This window comes from Nicotiana tabacum, chromosome 6 (assembly GCF_000715075.1).
Source record: "Nicotiana tabacum cultivar K326 chromosome 6, ASM71507v2, whole genome shotgun sequence".
In the NCBI taxonomy this organism is placed as follows: domain Eukaryota; kingdom Viridiplantae; phylum Streptophyta; class Magnoliopsida; order Solanales; family Solanaceae; genus Nicotiana; species Nicotiana tabacum.
In genome coordinates, this window is record NC_134085.1 from 127,444,472 (window position 1) to 127,468,490 (window position 24,019).

General features: G+C 38.8%; 1 protein-coding gene across 1 annotated transcript; it reads right to left on the bottom strand.

Moving 5' to 3' along the window:
* Positions 1–19,868: 19,868 nt before the first annotated feature.
* On the bottom strand, positions 19,869–23,452 carry LOC107766739 (putative methyltransferase PMT15). The gene is made up of 6 exons (XM_016585577.2): positions 22,580–23,452; positions 21,550–21,760; positions 21,137–21,434; positions 20,641–21,033; positions 20,404–20,481; positions 19,869–20,316 (listed from the first exon to the last, which is right to left on the bottom strand). The coding sequence occupies exons 1-6, from the start codon at positions 23,324–23,326 to the stop codon at positions 20,082–20,084; spliced, it is 1,962 nt and encodes a 653-aa protein (XP_016441063.1). The 5' UTR covers positions 23,327–23,452; the 3' UTR covers positions 19,869–20,081.
* Between the last annotated feature and the right edge of the window lie 567 nt (positions 23,453–24,019).

A 24,019-nucleotide genomic window follows, 5' to 3' on the forward strand; every position in this document is an offset into this window, starting at 1 on the left:
TATTTACGGATCGGGTTGTACACTGCATCGGTTATTATTATGAGATATCTATTGAGCTGGAGTGCTGAGTGTGAGTACTGTGAGCACGTGATTTTTGTTTTACGCGACAATCACTCCAAAAGAAACAAAATAATAGCAATTGGTCTTGCTGTACATTTGCTGGATTTTTACGTGGCATTTTTTTTGCTAGTTATTTGCGATTTTGCCCGTGGTTGTTTTATTCAAAAAATATATATATAAAAAAAATATATGTCTATATGTCGTGTGGACCGTAATCTGTTTATTAAAAGAAAAATAAAATATGTACGTCCTTCATTGTATTTTGTCATTAAGTGTTTAGTATAATTAAATGTTAATTGTGTGATAATTGTTGTCCAATGTTTAAATGGTATTATTTGGCAAATTAATTTAAGGAATTAAAAAGCAAAAAAAAAAAAGAGAAGGAGTTTCGGACTTGGGCCAGTCCGATTTTAAAACAAACAAGCCCAAACAAACTCAGCCCAATCCCCATGTAAACCCGGTCCGGACCAGCTGGCCTCAGGGGGCATTCCAAACGACACTGTTTTACTGCAGTCCGATCTAGGCCGTTGATCTCAAATTGATCAACGGCCAAGATCAATTCCCTATAACCCACTGAGAAACCCGACCCATTTCCACTCAGACCGACCCAAACCCCTTTTGGATGAAACGACACCGTTTCCCCATCAGATGAAAGATCTGGGCCTTCCATCTTGCCTCATCCAACGGCTGAAATCAACCCACCCATTCTATATATAAGCCCCTTAACATACCCTGCCCCCCTATCCAATACCCCAGCCTTCGTCTCCACAGACCCTTCCCCTCAAACCCTAGCCGCCCCCATCTCCCTTCACCAGAAACCCGGCGGCATGAACGCCGGTGACCTCGCCCTTAACACCATAGAACCCCCTTGCCATCCGGAACACGGATCTGTTAACCACGTAGTTCGAATACCATCCCACCTTCTCGAATCTTCATTTGAAGATTCGAGTCAAAACTCGATCTACACCGTTTAACCCCAGCTTCACACCAGACACTCCCCAGACCCCCCTCGTGACCAAACCATACTTGGTTTGGTCCGAATCTGACCAGGGAAGCATGAATCTCGGATCTAGTTTTTGAACCTTAGGGTTCCTCGTCACTGGTCCGTGTCTTGTTCGAGCCAAAGAAATTAATGTCTAATGGACCTTAATCGAAGTGTTTCTCATCTGAGAAACACTTCGGTTAAAGTCCGTTCAGCCTTAAGAAAGGTCTGTCCGAGTCCGAGTTAAGGTTTTGATCTTTCGAGGTTTAAGGTGAGTTCTTTCTTTTCTTATTAGTTTTGGTTCATCTGATTGTTGTAAAGGTCTGTTCATGTTTTGTTTGTGTCCTTGACTTTTATCAACTGTGCCTTGACCACTTTGCCTGAACCTCTGTTGTTTGATTGAGTCTTTCCATTTGTTCTGATAATGTGTATGTAAGTGTTGTGCAACTAGCCGATTTTCAAATTTGGACTGACTAATTGATTCCTCGAGTACCACTTTGCTTAGTCAGTATAATTCAAGTCATGTGTCGATACTGTTAAATGTCTGATTTTTTGTTACGATTGTATGTGTTATAACTAGTATAGTCGAGTCGACATATGTCGTCAATTAGTTTCAGTTGTCCGAACAATAACAAATCGATTTACTTTTGATAAGCATGGCTTGAATCACTTAGGAACTGAGTTTAGTGCTTATAATTAGTAATTTGAATCAGAAGTGTAAAAGAGCAATGTTCTGTTTAGTCACAGCTCTGAAATTGGAAAGCATGTGCACTTATGCACAACATGTGCATTTTGTGCACAGCCTGTGCCCTGCCTAAGTGTTTTTGAATTAAATAGTTTGACAACATGTGCTGTCAGACTACATTCTGCTGCCCATTACCTTGCTTTAGTTCAAAAATATTAAACCTTACCTAAAAGTAAGTCTGCCAAGGAATATCATGGGCTGGTGTTCTTATTTTAAATAGTAAGTGGAATCTGAAAATAAGATAGCACATGAGAGGGGTATCTGATTAATCTAACAGGCTGTAAAAGGGGTGATGTTAAGGATATAAAAGGAGGAGGACATCTGATAGAGAAGGGGGAGAATACCACCTGATATTAGTGAACATAGAGAGGGCATAGATAGGGAGAAGAAATTGTTAAGAAAACAAAAGAAAAGGGAGAACTGGGAGGGAATTAAGAAAGATAGGGGACAAGGGATTGGAGGGGAGGGAGCTGAAATACATACATATAGAACATATAGGAGACAGAGATAGGGGAGGAATACATCTGATATTAGGGAACACACATAGGGAACTCAGACTGGACTGGGGGTTGGGATTTTCAGAACAGATAGAGAGAAGTTAAGAAATAGAAGGCATACAGTCAACAATCAGAAACTGTTTTCTTCCTATTGTTGTTTGGGTTTCATTTGTTCAACCTGTTCAATCAATTCTAACTCTTTGAAGTCCCAGTTGAGTCTACTAGTCGAGTGTTTTCATTGGTTTACTACTGGTTTTGTTCTGCCTGGAGTTCTGATTCTACTCCACTGTGTGCTGCTGTCATTTGGTTACTCTTTCTATCGGCTATAGTTGCATTCTTGCACTCGAGCCTGTTCTGTTGTGTTGCTTTGTTTGCTGCTGTTACTTTGTTCCTGCTGCTGCTGATTTGCTCTATCTTCTTCCTCTTCTTCTGTTGTATTCAACATCCAGGTACACATTTCATACTGATGTAACCATGAAAGGTATGAATTGAAAGACCTGAAGAATGTTTAATCATCTGTTGCCTTACTTGTAGCTTTTTGCGAATATCGTTAAAGTTGTATAAATTCTTTTATTTGTAGCCCAATAGAAAACACATTAGTAAGTTTGTACTTAATTGAAAATATTCTGGCCTAAAAATGCGATATGGTTTGTTGGCAGTACCCGTGATGTAGTCATATGATTTATGGAATGTGCTATCATTTGGTAGAATTGTTAATTCAAACTCTTCTTCCAGTTATGTTTTAAGTATGTAGGGTGAACGGTTTGCTTAGTTTCGCCGAGTATAACGCAGTTTTAAGATTAGGAGCTTCAGTTTCGGTAGGCAGTTTTAGGTTAAATTCTGAATGTTATTAGTAGTTACCATCTAATGAGTAACCCCTTTTTTATTAATCTTGTTAAAATAAATTCAAAAGTTCAACTCGGGGAGTATTTGGGGCTAAGTGTAGTGTTTCATCAATCTCGTGTATAATTCTCCTACTCAATTAAAAGCATGTTTCACGAGGAACAACGTTTCTTTACTCTGTAAATAATTAATCAGACGATTAACCACAATCTGGATTTGGCCGAAGCATATAATTGAATTAGCATGCATCTTTTCTTCTATTTTTAGAGACAAATACATTAGAAATGTAGTCGCTTTAGGATGTTTCCTTCTAAAATAATGAGACGAGCCCCGCCAAATAAAAACGTAAATTGCGGGGCCCTCAATAATTAACCATAATAAATATTTAGAATTCAGGACACGCCGTTTAGTGACTTCCATGGCCTTCCTCAAAATAATAACGCGTTAGACTTTCTAGGCACGACTTAATTAAATTACATTCTTAAATTCGGGTGTGCATTTATGTGACCCAAATTCAAATCTCAACGGAGTCGAAATGTGTTAACAACTACGGGTGCATTGATTGTGACGTGGTTTGAGATGCATTTTCACGACGTTGCAATTCTATAAAAATAAATGATAATAATAAAAGCGGTTTTAAACTTAATAAAAGCACGTAAGTCATAACATATATTTAAATCAGATATTTAGCCATTATAACAATTTAAGCGACCGTGCTAGAACCACGGGATTCGAGGGTGCCTAACACCTTCCCTCGGGTCAACAGAATTCCTTACTTAGAATTTCTGGTTCGCAGACTTCATTTGGAAAAGTCGAATATTTTCCTCGATTTGGGATTCAAGATAAACCGGTGACTTGGGACACCAAAAGCCAAACCTTTCCCAAGTGGCGACTCTGAATTAAATAAATAATCACATTTCGAATATTGTCACTTAAATTGGAAAAACTCCCTCGCGCATTTAACCCTTCGGGGGCGGGCGCGCAAAAAGGAGGTGTGACAGCTCTGGCGACTCCGCTGGGGATGCAACCCAGAACCACTGGTTCAGGGTTCAAGAATTCGAGCTTAGAATAATTGTTATATTTGGATTTATTATCTGATCTTTATTACATGTTTTTGCATAACGTGCTAAATGTTGTCTTTTACCGCTTTGATATTATCTGAACTGTATATAAACTGTGCCGAAACCCTTCTCTTCTTACCTCCGGGGAGAAGCTCGCTGGTCGAGACTCCCTATTTTATTAGTGTCAATACCTGAAATAAGAAAGAGGTCGGACAAGTTACAAAGCCGGACGATCTCGCGGGTCCCCGGTACGTAGCCCCCTCCTCGACTCGAGTTGTCCGCTCGGGTACACAGTCTAGAACAAATACCCAGGTTACGAACCTAGAATAACTTGACTTCATGCTGGATCCCTAGTAGGAACGCTTATTTGCATCATGTTGCATTTGGCTTAGGGGACTCAACACAGGGGTTGGGTCCGTCTAGGACTAGCAACCTGATGAAAAGACCATCATGTTGCATCCTATTTGTTTCCGTGCATTTATTTGTCTCGGACGTGCATGCTGCCTGACTTTGGAGTATTTGAAAAATATAAACAAAAAAAATAATAAAAAAATAACAGTGTATAGGACTAATTTTCTACTTTGAAAAATAGCAATGCCCAATTACTGTCAGAACTCTGCCGAAATTTTGCGATAATAAAATGGGAAAATGTTTTGTCTTCAGTAATTTGCTTTACTAAGAAAAAGAAAAAAAAACAAAAAAAAAAGATAGAAAAATAGTTTTTTATTTTTGGGAAGTTGTTTGTTGAAAAATAAAAGGAAAGAATTTTGTTCTAAAATAATTCGGTTAATTAGACCGAACTACGCGGGTCTGATTCTCACCGGATGTGAGATACGTAGGCAAACCTCATCGGTTCCGGCCCCAATTTTCAAAAATCCAAAAAAAATATATTTCCCTTTAGTTCTTTCTTTATAAATTTTTCCTTAGAAAATATAAAAAAAAAAAGAAACAAAAATAATATAGAAGTTTTCTTAAACTCAAATAAAAATAGTCTCCTTCTTTCTGAAGTCTTTCATGTGAAATAATGTAATAAGAATTAAAAATCAGCAATAAAAATCCAAAAAAAAATACTCTTTGCTTTTTAGTCTCTCTTTTGTAAAATGTTTTTTTAAAAAAAAATTATTTGAAAAAATGAATTTCAAAATATTAGGATTTTTCTTTAGAAGTGCTTTTGTAAATAAATAAAACTCATAATTTCACATCATTTTCTTAAAAGTCCCTCTTTCAAAATTTAAGGGGCAACATCATATACATTCTTTCTCCAGTAGAAAAGGTAAAACAAACGGAAAAAAAAATCAACCAAACATATTTTCTTTTTTAATAAATTTCCAAAATTCAAGTCAAAAGCAAATAAATTTTTTTAGAAGTCTTTCTTTAAAAAATAAAACAAAAATCAAAATAAACAAAATTTTCTTTCTTCTTTTAAAGTATTTCTTTCAAAAATTCCAAAGAAAAAAAAAATTTGAATAAGTAAATAAACAAAGAATAGTCAAATCTTTTGAGCCCTATGCTAAATGAGCACTTGCTTCTTTATTTTTATACTTGTTAGTTTCGAACTACGTAATGATCTGATTCACGTAGGCATCGTGATACGTAGGCAATCCTCATCGGATCCGGTCGCATTTCTTTTACTGCAAAATAAAAAAAATATATAATAATAAAAAAAAAGGGGGAAAAAACTGATAAAAAGAAGAATGCCGGAATGACGCATGCTCTCGTAGCAAACATGTAGTAATCCACTTAACTGTGTAGGTGTATCATGCCCAACGTGAGATTGACTATCTGTTATTTGCTGCAAATTAACCGTGCGTTTGTCGTTGAGTACTCCAGGGTTTTTGAAAAGACGGTTGGTTTGGTGAAAGTCTGGCCTCGCACTCATACTTCACGAGGTCAAGGAGAAGTGTTCAACTACCTGTTGTTAGGACCAGAAGCAGTACTCACACTTACTTCACCAGGTCAAAAGGAAGTGTGGAAATGTCTTCAGAAATTCCATTGCAAACAATCCCTGTTTCCGAGGAGAGCACGATCTCAGCCGTCCTCACACCTGAGTCCGCAACTGCGGAGGAAAATAGAATCCTACGACTCCGCATGTTGGAAATGCTGGACGACTGGAATAATGGGAAAGAGCCGCCAAGTGTCATCCCCGGATTCCCTGAATTATTCTCCAGGTCAAGTGGGACTTCTAATGTCCCCATAAATTATCCTGCTACCCCATTCGGGTACCCAGCCACCTCAGCCTTCTCTGCTGGATCGCCTTCTGACCCTCATCCCCGAATGTCAGCCACCGATGCAAGCATGAACATCTTTACTGCATCGCCTTGCCCGATTACGGCACAGCCTGCCACGTACAAGCCAAGCTTTGACTCATCCTCTTTTACATTCCAAGCACCATCGTTCTCAATGGAACCAACTAGATTCGCTACCAGCACTAATCCTCTACCGCCTCAGTGCGAGCTTGCACCCGGGCAGGATCAGAACCCCAGAATTGCAGAACAAAATGAGATTGCCAAGAGAATGAGAAGCCTTGAACAAAGTTTGAAAAATATGCAAGGATTGAGCGGACAGAAGAGCGTCTCTTACGCCGACCTATGCATGTTCCCTCACGTGCACCTGCCAGTAGGTTTCAAGACCCCAAAGTTCGAGAAATACGATGGGCACGGTGACCCCATTGCACATCTTAAAAAATACTGCAATCAATTGCGGGGAGCCGGCGGAAAAGAAGAACTGCTAATGGCATATTTTGGAGAAAGTTTGGTGGGAGTCGCTTCGGAATGGTATATGGACCAGGACATATCTCGCTGGCATATATGGGATGATCTTGCCAGAGACTTCGTAGGGCAGTTTCAATATAATATTGACATCGCACCAGACAGAAATGCTTTGTCAAACTTAAAGAAGAAACCCTCGGAAAGTTTCAGAGAATACGCCATCAAATGGCGTGAGCAAGCGTCAAGGGTAAAACCTTCCATGGACGAGATAGAGATGGTCACTACTTTTCTCCAGGCTCAAGAGTCCGACTATTCCCAAAACATGATGTCGGCCATGGGAAAGCCTTTCGCAGAAGCGATTAAGATTGGAGAGATGGTGGAGAACGGTTTGAAAACGGGAAGAATTTTGAGTCAGGCAGCCATAAGGGCAACCTCCCAAGCTGTCCAAAGCGGGTCTGGAGGAATGGCAAGAGGGAAGAAAAAAGAGGAAACATCCATGGCAGTGTCAGAGGTGGGAGAATATCATAATCCCGGGCTTTGTTCTTCGGAAAGAACCTCGCAACATTATTTCCCCCACCAAAATGCGACCTACGCTCCTCAGCCTTACATGGTCATGAGCACCCAGCCTTATATCCAGCAGACACAACCAGTCAATCGGGGGCAAGCCCCACATCCTAGGAATCAGCCTCCTCACCGAAACCACTACAATCCTCGACCTCCTCAAAATAATTTCCGTCCTCGGGAACCACCCAGGAGACCCAACTACACACCAATCGGCGAACCCTATTCCACCCTATTCCCTAAACTTGTCCAAATGAATTTGTTGCAGCCCATACCACCGAACGGGCAGAACCCGGGATCACCATCATATCAGCGGGGTGTCAGATGTGCATACCATTCAGGGGTAGAAGGGCACGACACCAACGACTGTTGGACATTGAAACAAGCTGTGGAGAGTCTGTTAGACCAAGGGAAGATTGTGTTGAGAGACGAGGATATCCCAAATGCGACCAATAATCCGCTGCCCGCCCACAACAACGGGCCGATAGTTGGGATGATTTGTGAAGACGAGGAAGTTGATCTGGCACTAAAAGCCATAATTGCTATTGCTGATACAGAAAAGGGACCCAGGATAACTCCGGAGCAAGAAAAAGGAATAAGTGATGTATTCAAGCAGGCCTCCATGGTATGGGGGACGGTCAAACCACCTCGGCCGAACGAGCCAGTGTTTGTCGGACGCATACCACAGAAGCCAAAGTACAACAAAGAGGAAGATGATAAGGTATCCCCATTCGAAGAATGGGAGGAAATATGTGAGGCTGCGAGGGAAAAGCCATGCGAAATACACATGGTCCAGCCAGGAGAGGGCACTAGCACCGTTGAAGTATCGTACATGGGGCCAAGCACCAAGCTTCAAAACTAGAAGGCTACGCCATTCTTGATCAAATGGAAGTCCTAATGAACCTGTCTTGCCACCTTCTCTGCATCACGAATTACCCCAGAGGGTGACTCAGATGTTTTTCTTCATTTTCACGTTTTTAATTTCCTGAATATCAACCTTTTTCCTTATCTTCCCCAAAATGCCAAGAAATGAAATCATGTTTCATTACTCACTTTCTTCTTCTATGTTTTCTTTCGTGTTCTCTTCAATTCTGATAAATGCAGCGTAAAATAACATGACATGTTTGCGGACTTCATGCCCGGATCACGAGGACTCCGATCAGATTTCAAATAATGAGTCAAAAATTTGAGATATAAAGAATTTGAAAAGTAGGAACAACTAAAGAAAATTGGTTCATGGTTTGGAAAATGTCTGTCACTAAAGCAGAGTTTGAGAGCAGTAAATGGGTTTAGACCCGTACAGAATGACAACCTTAATAACTGCAGTTTGTCACGAGCAATTGTACCAAGAAAGAAGGGTCCATACGTCATCGAAAAACGTTACCAAATGGAGCATTTGTATCTGGGCGACGTCGAAAGAAACGACGTCAGCCTTGCTTGGAAAGCAGGTGCAGTGATATGTCTAGATCACTCTGGCGATATCTTTGCACAGTTTGAGATGACGAAGGCTTTCATTCTCGCTACCCAAACACTATTAACCTTTTGCCAACCCATTTGAGCAGGTTACTTTTCTTTGATTACCCTCTTTGGAACCTGAAACTATTATTGAAAAAAAAATTCAAAAAAAAAAATAGAAGAAAAAGAAAGATAAAAAAAAAAGAGGATGAAAATACAAAGAAAATGAAATGAGAAAAATGAGGAAAAGGAAAGGAGAAAGAAAGAGGAAATGGAAAAACAAAAAAAAAATCCAAAAACAAAAGAATTTTATGAACTACGTCTGACTTGATTCCGAAAGGATACGTAGGCAACCTCTCCTTGGGGTTCAGTCACATCAAAATAAAATCCAGGAATTCCCCCCGAAAGTAAAACTGGGGCAGAAGTTATAACGATTCAGCAATAATCCCACCCAAAAGGTTCCAAAGTTGTAGTTCAATCCAAATTCTTTTCACCCCAAACCTTTTTCAAGTCCTTCTGATCAATCAGCAAAGCATTTCAAAATAGGAAGATGGAATTATTTGGGTCCGATACAACAAATGAGGAGAATAAAGATAAGAGAGTCTTGTCGGTGAAAACCTTTGGACACCATGAGGCGATGCGAGAAGAGAAATTGAAAATGAGAGAGCTTGTTTAGTAAAAACTCGCAAAGAGTACTAGCAGGCGACAGTAAGAAGAGAAATGAGAGAGGCCGACTAGCGAAAACCCGCAAAGGGCGTTGTCGGCCAAAAAGATGATTCCACCTCAGAAAGTCCTGGCAAGGTTCCCGGGTTTTGAAAAAATATAGATCTGTTTTGATTCATGAGGAAATGCAAGTTCTCGGAGGTCGGGCATCCAGTCCAAAAGGCATGTCATGTCAGTTTAAAACTGGCATACACTCCAGATAAGTCCTTCTTTTCTCCCCGAGAGGGGCGTTTTTCTTTAAACTCATATGTTCTCCTTTACATAGTTTTCTTTGAGTTCTTTTTTATCTAACTCTTAATTCCGTAATAATCGCAAAGAAAGGTGGCAGGACCGGTTTTACAGGGCTCCGTTTGGCAAGAGTCAAATATAAATGTACGACCTCAGTGGCGCGTCAGTCTCATCCCGATTGGCCATGGTAGTTGATTTGCTTCCAAAACCGACAAATCCCCACTGGATATCCCTTGTTACAAATCCCCATGGAGTCTCCCCTTGTACAATTCCCCAAAGAAGTCCACCCCAGCACATCCCCAGCAAGTTTGCTACAAAAAAAAAATCCTCACAGAGTTCGCATTGGACAAATCCACACGGAGTTTCTCTTGTACAAATCCCCACAGAGTCTCCCTGATAAAATCCCCACCAAAATCCCCAAGCAGAACGGGACGGAAAAACCAAAGCCTTATAAGGCAAATCATCACAAAATCTGGAAACGCAAGTCTGAGTAGTCCAAAGGGTTTCGCATGTAAATCTAATCAATGGCAGAGTTTCTCAACAAGAATTAGGATAAGACAAAGCAATTGGAACGGTCAAGGGCCCCCAAAACCAACCGCCATTTTCAAACTGACAATGTTTTCTTTGTGTAGGAAATTGAGACAGGTGCGACCCAAAGCAGCCATGCATGAAGCTGGTGTAGCCCAAAAGAAATGGAGCACACAAGCATTGAAACAGCCTTGCAGCGGGAAAACGACCAATGGTAAGTTTCCCCATAATTCTTTCGTGCATTTCTGATAAATAAAAAAAAAGAGAAAAAAAAAAAAAGGGAGAACCAAAGGAAGGAAAGAAGACAAGGAATAAAAAATGAACATCTCAAAAGAAAAACAAATCATGGTAGCATAGGACCTCGTTCCTCAACTATCCCGGTATAAACCCCGGATCTCCCTGGCATAACCCAAGGAACTTTTTCTATCCAAATTCCCGGCATAACCCGAGGACTCTTTTCCTTTTCGGCATAACCCGATGAATCTTCCCGGCATAACCCGATGAATCTTTTCGGCATAATCCGATAAATCCTCACGGCATAACCCGATGAATCCTCCCGGCATAACCCGATGAATCTCTCGGCATAACCCGATAAACCTTCCCGGCATGATCCGACGAATTTTCCGGCATAACCCGATGAATTTTTCCGGCATAACCCGATGAATCCCCTCGGCATAACCCGATGAATCTTTTCGGCATAACCCGATGAATCCCCTCGGCATAACCTGATGAATCTTTCGGCATAATCCGATAAATCCTCCCGGTATAACCCGATGAATCTTCCCGGTATAACCCGATGAATCTTCCCAGCATAACCCGATGAATCCCCTCGGCATAACCCGATGAATCTTTTCGGCATAATCCGATAAATCTTCCCGGCATAACCCGATGAATCTTTTCGGCATAACCCGATGAATTTTTCGGTATAACCCGATAAACCTCCCCGGTATAACCCGATGAAGCCTCCTGGCATAACCCGATGAATCTTCTCGGCATAACCCGATGAATCCCCTCGGCATAACCCGATGAATCTTCCCGGCATAACCCGATGAATCCCATCGGCATAACCCGACGAATCTTTTCCAATAAATCTTCCCAGCATAACCCGATGAATTTTTTCGGCATAACCCGATGAATTTTTCGGTATAACCCGATGAATCTTCCCGGCATAACCCGATGAATCCTCCCGGCATAACTCGATGAATCTTTTCGGCATAACCCGAGAACTTTTTCCTTCAATCAGCATTAGGGTTTTAAACCTTAAACTGAATTTTTCCATACAATCAGCATTAGGGTTTTAAACCTTAAACTGAACTTTTTCCATGCATGTCAGCATTAGGGTTTTAAACCCGAAACTAAACTCTTTCCTTTAGTCAGCATCAGGGTTTTAAACCCTAAACTGAACTTTTTCCATTCATCCAGCATTAGGGTTTTAAACCCTAAACTGAGTTTTTTTTTCCTTTAGTCAGCATTAGGGTTTTAAACCCTAAACTGAATTTTTTCCTTTCAGCCAGCATTAGGGTTTTAAACCCTAAACTGAGCTTTTTCCATGCATGTCAACATTAGGGTTTTAAACCCTAAACTGAACTCATTCCTTTAGTCAGCATTAGGGTTTTAAACCCTGAACTGAACTTTTTCCTTTAATCAGCATTAGGGTTTTAAATCCTAAACTGAACTTTTCCCCAGTTGGTCAGTATTAGAGTTTCAACTCTAAACTGAACCTTTCCCCAGCTAGTCGATATTAGGGCTCCAACCCTGAACTGAGCATGCATATCCTCTTTCATTAATTTTATGAACTTCCTGGCAAATAATTCACGAAATTTTCTTAGTGAAACTGGGGCAGAAAATTTCGTTCATTTGTATTTCCCGCAGGTCTAACCTCGAGCCACACAGATCGAAACGACCCACAAGATGAGTCTCAACTCAAAATCTAAGAAGAAAAAGAAAAAAAAAGATGTCCAGAGACACCGGAGAAAATGGAAGGCGGATCGCTCCAAGATTTGATCAAGGTCCCGAGTTCTACCAACCCCGTCATATTCAGTATCGTAGAAATAAATAGGCGCCTCCAACTTGCAAGCATCAAGATTCAGATCGGAGTCTACAAGCAGAATCAGCTAAGACCCAAGATCAGGTCGCAAAAGAATCATAGATAGGAATCTTGTAACTAGCAGTTGACATGCATATAAGTGTTTAGTTCAGTTTCAATTTTCTTTTGGTTGTAATAAGGCGGTCAGCAACACAGCAGTGACAACAGCAACAACAGTAACAGCAAGCCTTGCAATCCCATGGTAATCCCAGCTGCCAAAGTTTTCCCGAACTACATTGACCTGATTCCTGTTTAGCCCAGGATATGTAGGAAATCTTTGAAGCAAGATTCGGTCAGATCTTTCAAAACATGCTTCACACAGAGTAGTCCATAGGCAAAAATCGCTCATACACGCTCACTTTATCTTTGCACGAAAACTCTTCGTGTTTCCGAACAAAGAGGGGCAGCTGTGAGCACGTGATTTTTGTTTTACGCGACAATCACTCCAAAAGAAACAAAATAATAGCAATTGGTCTTGCTGTACATTTGCTGGATTTTTACGTGGCATTTTTTTTGCTAGTTATTTGCGATTTTGCCCGTGGTTGTTTTATTCAAAAAAAATATATGTCTATATGTCGTGTGGACCGTAATCTGTTTATTAAAAGAAAAATAAAATATGTGCGTCCTTCATTGTATTTTGTCATTAAGTGTTTAGTATAATTAAATGTTAATTGTGTGATAATTGTTGTCCAATGTTTACATGGTATTATTTGGCAAATTAATTTAAGGAATTAAAAAGAAAAAAAAAAGAGAAGAGAAGGAGTTTCGGACTTGGGACAGTCCGATTTTAAAACAAACAAGCCCAAACAAACTCAGCCCAAACCCCATGTAAACCCGGTCCGGACCAGCTGGCCTCAGGGGGCATTCCAAACGACACCGTTTTACTGCAGTCCGATCTAGGCCGTTGATCTCAAATTGATCAACGGCCAAGATCAATTCCCCATAACCCACTGAGAAACCCGACCCGTTTCCACTCAGACCGACCCAAACCCCTTTTGGATGAAACGACACCGTTTCCCCATCAGATGAAAGATCTGGGCCTTCCATCTTGCCTCATCCAACGGCCGAGATCAACCCACCCATTCCATATATAAGCCCCTTAACATACCCTGCCCCCCTATCCAATACCCCAGCCTTCGTCTCCACAGACCCTTCCCCTCAAACCCTAGCCGCCCCCATCTCCCTTCACCAGAAACCCGGCGGCATGAACGCCGGTGACCTCGCCCTTAACACCATAGAACCCCCTTGCCATCCGGAACACGGATCTGTTAACCACGTAGTTCGAATACCATCCCACCTTCTCGAATCTTCATTTGAAGATTCGAGTCAAAACTCGATCTACACCGTTTAACCCCAGCTTCACACCAGACACTCCCCAGACCCCCCTCGTGACCAAACCATACTTGGTTTGGTCCGAATCTGACCAGGGAAGCATGAATCCCGGATCTAGTTTTTGAACCTTAGGGTTCCTCGTCACTGGTCCGTGTCTTGTTCGAGCCAAAGAAATTAAGGTCTAATGGACCTTAATCGAGGTGTTTCTTATCTGAGAAACACTTCTGATCTTTCGAGGTTTAAGGTGAGTTCTTTCTTTTCTTATTTGTTTTGGTTCATCTGATTGTTATAAAGGTCTGTTCATGTTTTGTTTGTGTCCTTGACTTTTATCAACTGTGCCTTGACCACTTTGCCTGAACCTCTGTTGTTTGATTGAGTCTTTCCATTTGTTCTGATAATGTGTATGTAAGTGTTGTGCAACTAGCCGATTTTCAAATTTGGACTGACTAATTGATTCCTCGAGTACCACTTTGCTTAGTCAGTATAATTCAAGTCATGTGTCGATACTGTTAAATGTCTGATTTTTTGTTACGATTGTATGTGTTATAACTAGTATAGTCGAGTCGACATATGTCGTCAATTAGTTTCAGTTGTCCGAACAATAACAAATCGATTTACTTTTGATAACCATGTCTTGAATCACTTAGGAACTGAGTTTAGTGCTTATAATTAGTAATTTGAATCAGAAGTGTAAAAGAGCAATGTTCTGTTTAGTCACAGCTCTGAAATTGGAAAGCATGTGCACTTATGCACAACATGTGCATTTTGTGCACAGCCTGTGCCCTGCCTAAGTGTTTTTGAATTAAATAGTTGGACAGCATGTGCTGTCAGACTACATTCTGCTGCCCATTACCTTGCTTTAGTTCAAAAATATTAAACCTTACCTAAAAGTAAGTCTGCCAGGGAATATCATGGGTTGGTGTTCTTATTTTAAATAGTAAGTGGAATCTGAAAATAAGATAGCACATGGGAGGGGTATCTGATTAATCTAACAGGCTGTAAAAGGGGTGATGTTAAGGATATAAAAGGAGGAGGACATCTGATAGAGAAGGGGGAGAATACCACCTGATATTAGTGAACATAGAGAGGGCATAGATAGGGAGAAGAAATTGTTAAGAAAACAAAAGAAAAGGGAGAACTGGGAGGGAATTAAGAAAGATAGGGGACAAGGGATTGGAGGGGAGGGAGCTGAAATACATACATATAGAACATATAGGAGACAGAGATAGGGGAGGAATACATCTGATATTAGGGAACACACATAGGGAACTCAGACTGGACTGGGGGTTGGGATTTTCAGAACAGATAGAGAGAAGTTAAGAAATAGAAGGCATACAGTCAACAATCAGAAACTGTTTTCTTCCTATTGTTGTTTGGGTTTCATTTGTTCAACCTGTTCAATCAATTCTAACTCTTTGAAGTCCCAGTTGAGTCTACTAGTCGAGTGTTTTCATTGGTTTACTACTGGTTTTGTTCTGCCTGGAGTTCTGATTCTACTCCACTGTGTGCTGCTGTCATTTGGTTACTCTTTCTATCGGCTATAGTTGCATTCTTGCACTCGAGCCTGTTCTGTTGTGTTGCTTTGTTTGCTGCTGTTACTTTGTTCCTGCTGCTGCTGATTTGCTCTATCTTCTTCCTCTTCTCCTGTTGTATTCAACATCCAGGTACACATTTCATACTGATGTAACCATGAAAGGCATGAATTGAAAGATCTGAAGAATGTTTAATCATCTGTTGCCTTACTTGCAGCTTTTTGCGAATATCGTTAAAGTTGTATAAATTCTTTTATTTGTATCCCAATAGAAAACACATTAGTAAGTTTGTACTTAATTGAAAATATTCTGGCCTAAAAATGCGATATGGTTTGTTGGCAGTACCCGTGATGTAGTCATATGATTTATGGAATGTGCTATCATTTGGTAGAATTGTTAATTCAAACTCTTCTTCCAGTTATGTTTTAAGTATGTAGGGTGAACGGTTTGCTTAGTTTCGCCGAGTATAACGCAGTTTTAAGATTAGAAACTTTAGTTTCGGTAGGCAGTTTTAGGTTAAATTCTGAATGTTATTAGTAGTTACCATCTAATGAGTAACCCCTTTTTTATTAATCTTGTTAAAATAAATTCAAAAGTTCAACTCGGGGAGTATTTGGGGCTAAGTGTAGTGTTTCATCAATCTCATGTATAATTCTCCTACTCAATTAAAAGCATGTTTCACGAGGAACAACATTTCTTTACTCTGTAAATAATTAATCAGACGATTAACCACAATCTGGATTTGGCCGAAGCATATAATTGAATTAGCATGCATCTTTTCTTCTATTTTTAGACACAAATACATTAGAAATGTAGTCGCTTTAGGATGTTTCCTTCTAAAATAATGAGACGAGCCCCGCCAAATAAAAACGTAAATTGCGGGGCTCTCAATAATTAACCATAATAAATATTTAGAATTCAGGACAGGCCGTTTAGTGACTTCCATGGCCTTTCTCAAAATAATAACGCGTTAGATTTTCTAGGCACGACTTAATTAAATTACATTCTTAAATTCGGGTGTGCATTTATGTGACCCAAATTCAAATCTCAACGGAGTCGAAATGTGTTAACAACTACGGGTGCATTGATTGTGACGTGGTTTGAGATGCATTTTCACGACGTTGCAATTCTATAAAAATAAATGATAATAATAAAAGCGGTTTTAAACTTAATAAAAGCACGTAAGTCATAACATATATTTAAATCAGATATTTAGCCATTATAACAATTTAAGCGACCGTGCTAGAACCACGGGATTCGAGGGTGCCTAACACCTTCCCTCGGGTCAACAGAATTCCTTACTTAGAATTTCTGGTTCGCAGACTTCATTTGGAAAAGTCGAATATTTTCCTCGATTTGGGATTCAAGATAAACCGGTGACTTGGGACACCAAAAGCCAAACCTTTCCCAAGTGGCGACTCTAAATTAAATAAATAATCCCATTTCGAATATTGTCACTTAAATTGGAAAAACTCCCTCGCGCATTTAACCCTTCGGGGGGGCGCAAAAAGGAGGTGTGACAAGTACTGATTGACGAGAGCTGAGTCACGAGTGGCTGAGAGGCTTGCCCGAGTGGCTATACTTATGAGTGATACTTTGCCTGAGGGGCCTGTTTATGAGATTTTCTGTTTTCACTCTTCTTTTATACTAAGCCTCTACTGAAAAATGTTGAATAAACGCTTTAAAGGATTTTTCATTGAAACTAGAGTTTTTACTAGGTATTTGGTTATTGAACTGCAGATTTTGATTTTGATATTTCTGTTGAGATTCTTGATAAAGTATGCATATGATTTTAAATGCTTGTCACTGCACTCAGACTTTATTTACTTTGGTTACTTACTGAGTTGGCGTACTCACGTTACTCCCTGCACTTTGAGTGCAGATCCAAGTGCCAGAGCTTTCAGCAGCTTCTGTGTTTTTCCGGAGTTAGCAAGGTAGTTGCATGGCGTTCGCAGCCCTGTGTTTCTCCTTCTTATCCTAATACTTTATATTTCAGACTTATTTTGTATTAAGTAGACAGCGTTGAGTTGTACTTAGTGGCTCATGACTGGTGACACCAGATTCGGGCTGTGTTAATGTATTTACGTACTTGTTTCCGCGTATTTCTTTTGATATTTAAAAATAAAAGATTTGAGACATAATCTGTTTAGAAAAAAATGAATTTTACAAAAGATCTTCATATTGTTCGTATTGTTTTGGCTGGCCTAGTACCGTGATAGGCGCCATCACGACCGGGGTGTTTGGGGTCGTGGGGTCGTGACAATAAGTGACACATATCCCATTTTAGTATCAAAGTTTTGATTTAATTAACTAACGCAAGATCTTAACAATAGTTAGGGCAGCCCGTTGCACGAATTATCCCTCATTCATGCAGGATCCGAAATATATCACATTACTAACTAAAGAATAGGAATGACAACTTGGCAGTGCGGGGCGGGGCGGGTTTCAGCCTATGCGAGGCGGTGCGGGTTTGGGCTTCACGGGTGCGGTGCGGATTTATTTATTTATTTATTAAAATCTTTGTGGATCGTGGGGCGGGTCTTATTTTTTTTTTTTTAAATCACGTTCATGCCTAAAGGGCTGAAAACTAACCACAGTCACTAAGGGGCAATGCGGAGTGCGTGTTGTAGTGGATTATATTGTAATTTGGGAAAATGCAGGGATTCAAGTTTTTTATGGGGTAAATTTCTAATATGTACCCTATATTCAAGGTAGATACACATTCCTTTGTTTTAAAAAAATCATATACATCATTATATCATGAAAATTCTTCACGAATATAATTGTGTTATTCTTATCTCTCTTTTTTTTTTAATAAATCACTTAAAACATTGATGTAGTGCAAATTCTACATAAAGAAATATTTATCTAACTAAATAGATTTATAATATTAAAATGAAACAATAAAAAATATAACTACATAAAAATGAATTTTTTTATAAGTTAAATCCTTTTTAAAGGGTACAGTAGCTTAAGATTTCAAAAGCAAGAAAGCTATTACTAGTATTAAATCACATGTCTTATTCAATAATTTGTTGTCATTTCCTGTTTACAAGTTTTGAAAAATACATACTTAAAAAATACTTATTTTTGGTCTATGGGGAGTGTTATAATCAATAGAGAAATTAATAATGCAAATACTATAATAAGGGGATATTTGTGTTTTTTAAAATGAGCAGCAAGAACTTGTATTTTTTTAGTTGTCGAATTCAGTATATGAACAAAAAAAGAGCTTTCAATCTTTTGATTGATTAAATTCGAAAGTCCAATCAAAAGCTCAAAAGAAATAAAACTGAAAAAGTGAAGGAAAAAAAACTATGTGGAATGGGGCGTGACGGGTGACGGGGGATGTGGGTGTTGGTGTAGGGGCAGGTGTATGTGGGCGCAAATTGCCGTTACTAACTAAGGAAGGCTCTTAAACTCGGAGGAAGGAGATTGACTTTTAAGTCTGACTTTGTTGTTTAACTGCTTTGAGATTCCAACAGAGATCGCAATAAATTATTATCCGGATCTTTATTTATTAATCTACATAGAAGTAATTAAGGACCGTCAAACATGCCTGCGTTATTAACAGGGAACATCTTAACTCTATACTCCTTTAAAAGTTGTAGATCTATGGCTAGCTTAGTCAGCAATCCACTTCTCAAGACCTGATGCTTCCCAAAATCTTGGGTGGTACTAATTAAATTAAATAGCTACTCTATTAGTAGTAATTGTTAACTTAGAGCCCCTTTGGTCATGAGAAATTTTTTCCTTCTTTTTAAATGTTTTTTATTTTTTTCGAAATCAGCATTTGTTCATAAAATTTTCAATTTTTATTTGAAGACGCATTTTGAAAATTTTTGAAAATTTGAAAAACTCCAAAAACTTATTTTTTAAAATTTTCACTTAAATCACTTACAAAATTTCAAAAACAATCCAAAATTATATTCATGTTAAAACACAACTCAAAATTTCAAATACCGTTTTCAATTGAAATTTTTTTTTTACCTTTTTTTTTTTAATTTTACATTTCTAATGTCCAAACGCCCACTTAGTATCCCCAGATAATACAGTAAAACCTTCGTTCAGCACTAGGCGCAGGATTCGAGCATAACTTTAAATTCAAAGTTGCACTATTAATGAATTACAGATTTACTCCAACGCTTAATGGATGAAAAGAAAGAAATAAAGTTTGTAAACCCCAGATTGAAAAACCAAAAAGTGGTTAAACGGTGTGGATTTAAGAAAAATAAATAATGAAATGGCTGATCCAACGCTTAAAAATTAAATATGATAAAGGTAATAAAAGCAAGAAACTATTGAATCAAGGGCACTATATCTTGAGTAAACAAGATGTAAATTTGTCTTTGTCTATTAGCTACCTTAGGCAAGTGTTCTTGTTATGCGATGTGGATTCATTATCGGTAAATACATATAGCAACATCTCTAGTAGTGATAAGATAAGGTATTTTAATAATATGTATTTATGACGTAAAAAAGAAAGGTCATGCATGTAACTTCAATAATTGGAGAGACGATTCCTGAAATGAACCAAAACTATTCTAAAGGAACTTCACTGCATTGTCATTGTGTTTAATATCATTTTCACAGAGATTGACTCGATTAAAATAGCTAAAGAATCATGTGTCGTCATATATAAAACTTGTTAAGTAATAGAACTAAGTAAAGAAAGAGAAAAAAGATGAACAAGACATATAACGAGAATATAAAAAGAAATTAAAAAGGATTAGTGGGTTTTTAATAAATCTTGGATTCTTGGGTAGCTGGAGCTGTCCAGTATGACTTTACTGCAAAAAGAAGCTTTTCCCTTTCCATAGGTCCATCTTCATGATCCACAATCTGGCTATCCCAGTTCAGCCCATCTGCTATCCTCTTTACTTTAACCAATATATCTACGTCGTCTCTGATTATTACACTTCCTTCTGGTCTTAATATTCTGTCCATTTCAAGTAATATATCCTCCATTTCACACCTGTCGATACAAGTACAAAAGACAAAACAGTCTCATATATAATTCACCATCCCTTTGTATATAGAATTTAATAGCAACATAAGTTACCTGTCTTCGTAGAGAGTAAATACAGAATCACCATGGATAAGATCATATGTTCTTGGGTAAGTTGACATGGCCTCACACCTACAAAACAATGCTCACTGTAAATCAAAGATATACTAATGCCTAAATGTAACAAAAAAGGTAAATCACAATTGAATAAAGCATGGACGAGTGAAAATTCATATAGCCACCCCACATGATTGTAATTGAGGTGTAGAGTAGTTTGGGTAGTGGAATTACCAGCTTTGATATGTTCCAATTAATCCTCGTTCATAAATAACACCAAGTGTGTTGACCTTAGCTTCAACAGGAACTATATTCATCACCCAAACAGGGTCATCAACCAAATTGGCAGCAAAACCACCAAGGTTGGCATTCATATCTAGTAGATTTCTGTATCTGCCTGGTTGGCCTAATTGATTATTCACCGTCTTGTAGTAAGACATTCTTCTTTTCCATAGTTGTGAATCCTTCTTGAAAGTGTCAGCCGTGATCCCCTCTACAGTTCCCCTGCTAATCCTAGGCGGTATTGCGTGCAATCTTTTAGGCCATTTTTCCAATTGTCCACCAGCTACCCTGTCTTCACTTGATACTTCAGGCAAAGGAGTTAAACAAGTTTCAATCTCTGTGTACCTGATGAATACATCAAATGAACATGGAATAATCTTAACAAATGACATCTCGAGTATACTCTAACTACATTGTCTAATTACGATTAGAATTAAGGTGCACGAACCAGGCTTTATCAGGATCTTGGGCAGGGCACATGGGCGGATTTCTCGACATCTTTCGTGATTCTTTACACTGTAAATGATTGTATGGCTTCTGCCAAATTGCAATGTCATCTTTCTCAACAAATTTTTTCCAGCAAAGGCTCTTAGCCACCTGCTCAATTTTGGTTTGCTCAGCATTTAGGTCTTCTCTGGTTCTTTCCCAGCCTTTCCAGTGTTTCCTCCAGTTGATCGGTGGACCGGAAAGGATCCAATATCCACCAGGTCTTAGAACTCTGTCAACTTCAATCAAGTACGTACCGTCTGATCCATATATATAAGTACCAACGCAAAGAACTTTTATTACCATTATGATTTACAAAAAGTATTAACAATGACGACTGTACTGAAATGGTTACTGGATTTGAGAATTACGAACCATATTCGCCCCAGGGAATGAGGCAACGAGAGCAATGGGCCATGTCAAAAGCTCGAGATGGATAAGGAAGCCTCTTAGAGGCAATAACTCCAATCAAAGCAGGAACTCCACGCTCAAGAGCAAATTGAACCTGTGCTTCATGTGTATCCCTAGGTGCAAATGACATGGCTAGTATATTCCTTGACAAAAGATAAGCTCCCCAACTCGCCACCTGTGTAAATTGTACCAGCTTCTTAAGATGAACTTATATATGCACAAAATCCCATCAATAAAGATGAAATGAAACGCGCATTTTCCAACTTATAGGTTTATGTAAGATTAATTTCGAATGAAAACGTACCAAGTCATGAAACGCGCATTTTGCTAATACATAGTTTTGATTGGTAATTTAAATGTGACGGCCATACAAGATATATCCAAATTGAGGAACATATTTTATTTTTTTATATATCCATTTAAATAAAAATATGCTTCATGCAATACTGCCAAATTGTTTGGTCGATAGCATACAGGTTCATTGTAGAAGAAAGAGACATCATGCATGCATTGCCAGGTGTACAAGAGATATTATACATAGGATCAAAAAAGCTGCCGGTATTCTTTTTTTTCCATCCACTCGCTATGCTAATAATCCAAACAAGAGATGAAGATCACTTTCGTCATTATCTCTTTAGAAAACAGAGTTCACACAATTGATTCAAATCTTGTAAACATCAATTTAACCAAAACAAGCTACTTTAGGACTTTCCCCGACTTCTAACATGTGGAGTTAGTCTTTCTTACCAAAAGATCAGGAAGCGAATAAAACGGAGAAGAAAACACCCATAAAAGGTAAAAAAGAGAAAAAAAATGAAAAAATAAATAATTAGCAAGTGTTTTGCGTGATGCATTCAATAATGCCCTGTTTTGAAAGAAAAAAATCGACTGATAACAGAAACTTCAACAATTAATTAATGCTCTGTTTTGAAAGAAGAAAATCGACTATCAGAGTTAATAATGGAAGTAATGAAGATAAAGAAAGTGAACTTACCCCACAACCAGTATCAATGGCGGTCCTAATGGAACCATCTTTTAGATTAATCAATTTTCCAATATCATCAATATATGCATCTGCACCATTAGGAAACATAGTACCACCACCAGGGAATTTAAACCGGTCGCCCTCAAATCGAATCCAGTTCTGAACAGCTTTCTCGACCGTCAGTTCTTTGTGTGGAACATTAGCGTACCAAGCCAAATCCCTGCTCAGTGGCCACTTGAACGGATTCTTGTAACCATACGGAGCTGGTATACGGCATTTCAGTAATTCATTCTTTTCAGGGCAATGTCTTTCCCTGTATATCAATCTATCTCTCTTGAATTTCAATGATCTTTTTTGGTCTTCACAGGGAGTGTACTCGCTGAACTTAACGTCACACGGCGGGTATATTTTAACGGCGTCATCTGGGGCCACAGCTCCGCCATCATCAGCGGCGTGGTGAGTTCTGAAGTCTAGTGGGGAGGAAGAAGAAGTAGATGATACACGGGAAGTAGTAATAGAGGTATTATTTTGAGAAGAGAAGCAATTAGTGGTAGAGGCTATGGTAGATGTGGTTAAGACGCGAAGGCCAACGGAGCTGTGTTGCAAGTAGCCAGCGTAATAACAAGCACAACAGAGGAAAGTTACGGCAGCTAAAGAATAATAAGGATTGAGTTTTTTCCAAGAAGAAAAAGGGAGTGTGGCTGATGACGGTTTGGAGGTTGGAGTATAGTAAGGGGTTTGGTTAGAACCCGCCATTGCAGAGAGCAAAGCTGTCCTCAATTTGATCTGAGGGGGATATGATAATATTGCTGGCTGGTATGTTTATAGGAGTTAGTGAGAAGAGAAGGACGTTAGGAGTGTAGGGGTGGGGGTGAAGTGGAGTTGGGATTGGTGGGAGGGGGGAGTGTTTAGATAGAGATTTGTGTGTTAAAATAAATTCAAGTTGGACATATTAAGCGGAGTTTACTACTACTAATGTCTTAATGTATTGTTTAATGGGACGTAAGAATTAAAAAAGGAAGGTGGAGGGGGCTTTGAAGTCAGACTTTGAGAATAACGTATGCAAATGCCAGAGGAAAGAGAGATTTATATAGAGTTATTTCACTCCTTTTTGTTATTTTTGGAAGGTTAAATTTAAACTTATTAAAAAAAATTAAAAATATTATTTGCTAATGAAATTTAATCAGTTTTTTGAAAAAAAAGAGACGATAAATTTTCAAGTTCCATTAACTATTACTCCCTCCATTTCATATTATATGGGTAGTTTGATTCAGCACGGAGTTTAAGAAAAAAAAGAAGAAGACTTTTGAAATTTGTGGTCTTAAAAATTTAAGGGGTAAAAAGTTTGTGGGGCCATGCCATTTGTATGGCTATAAAAGCTTCTCAATAAGGGTAAATGAGTAAAATGAAAGAGTTTAAAGTTGAATTATTTCCAAATTTAGAAATATG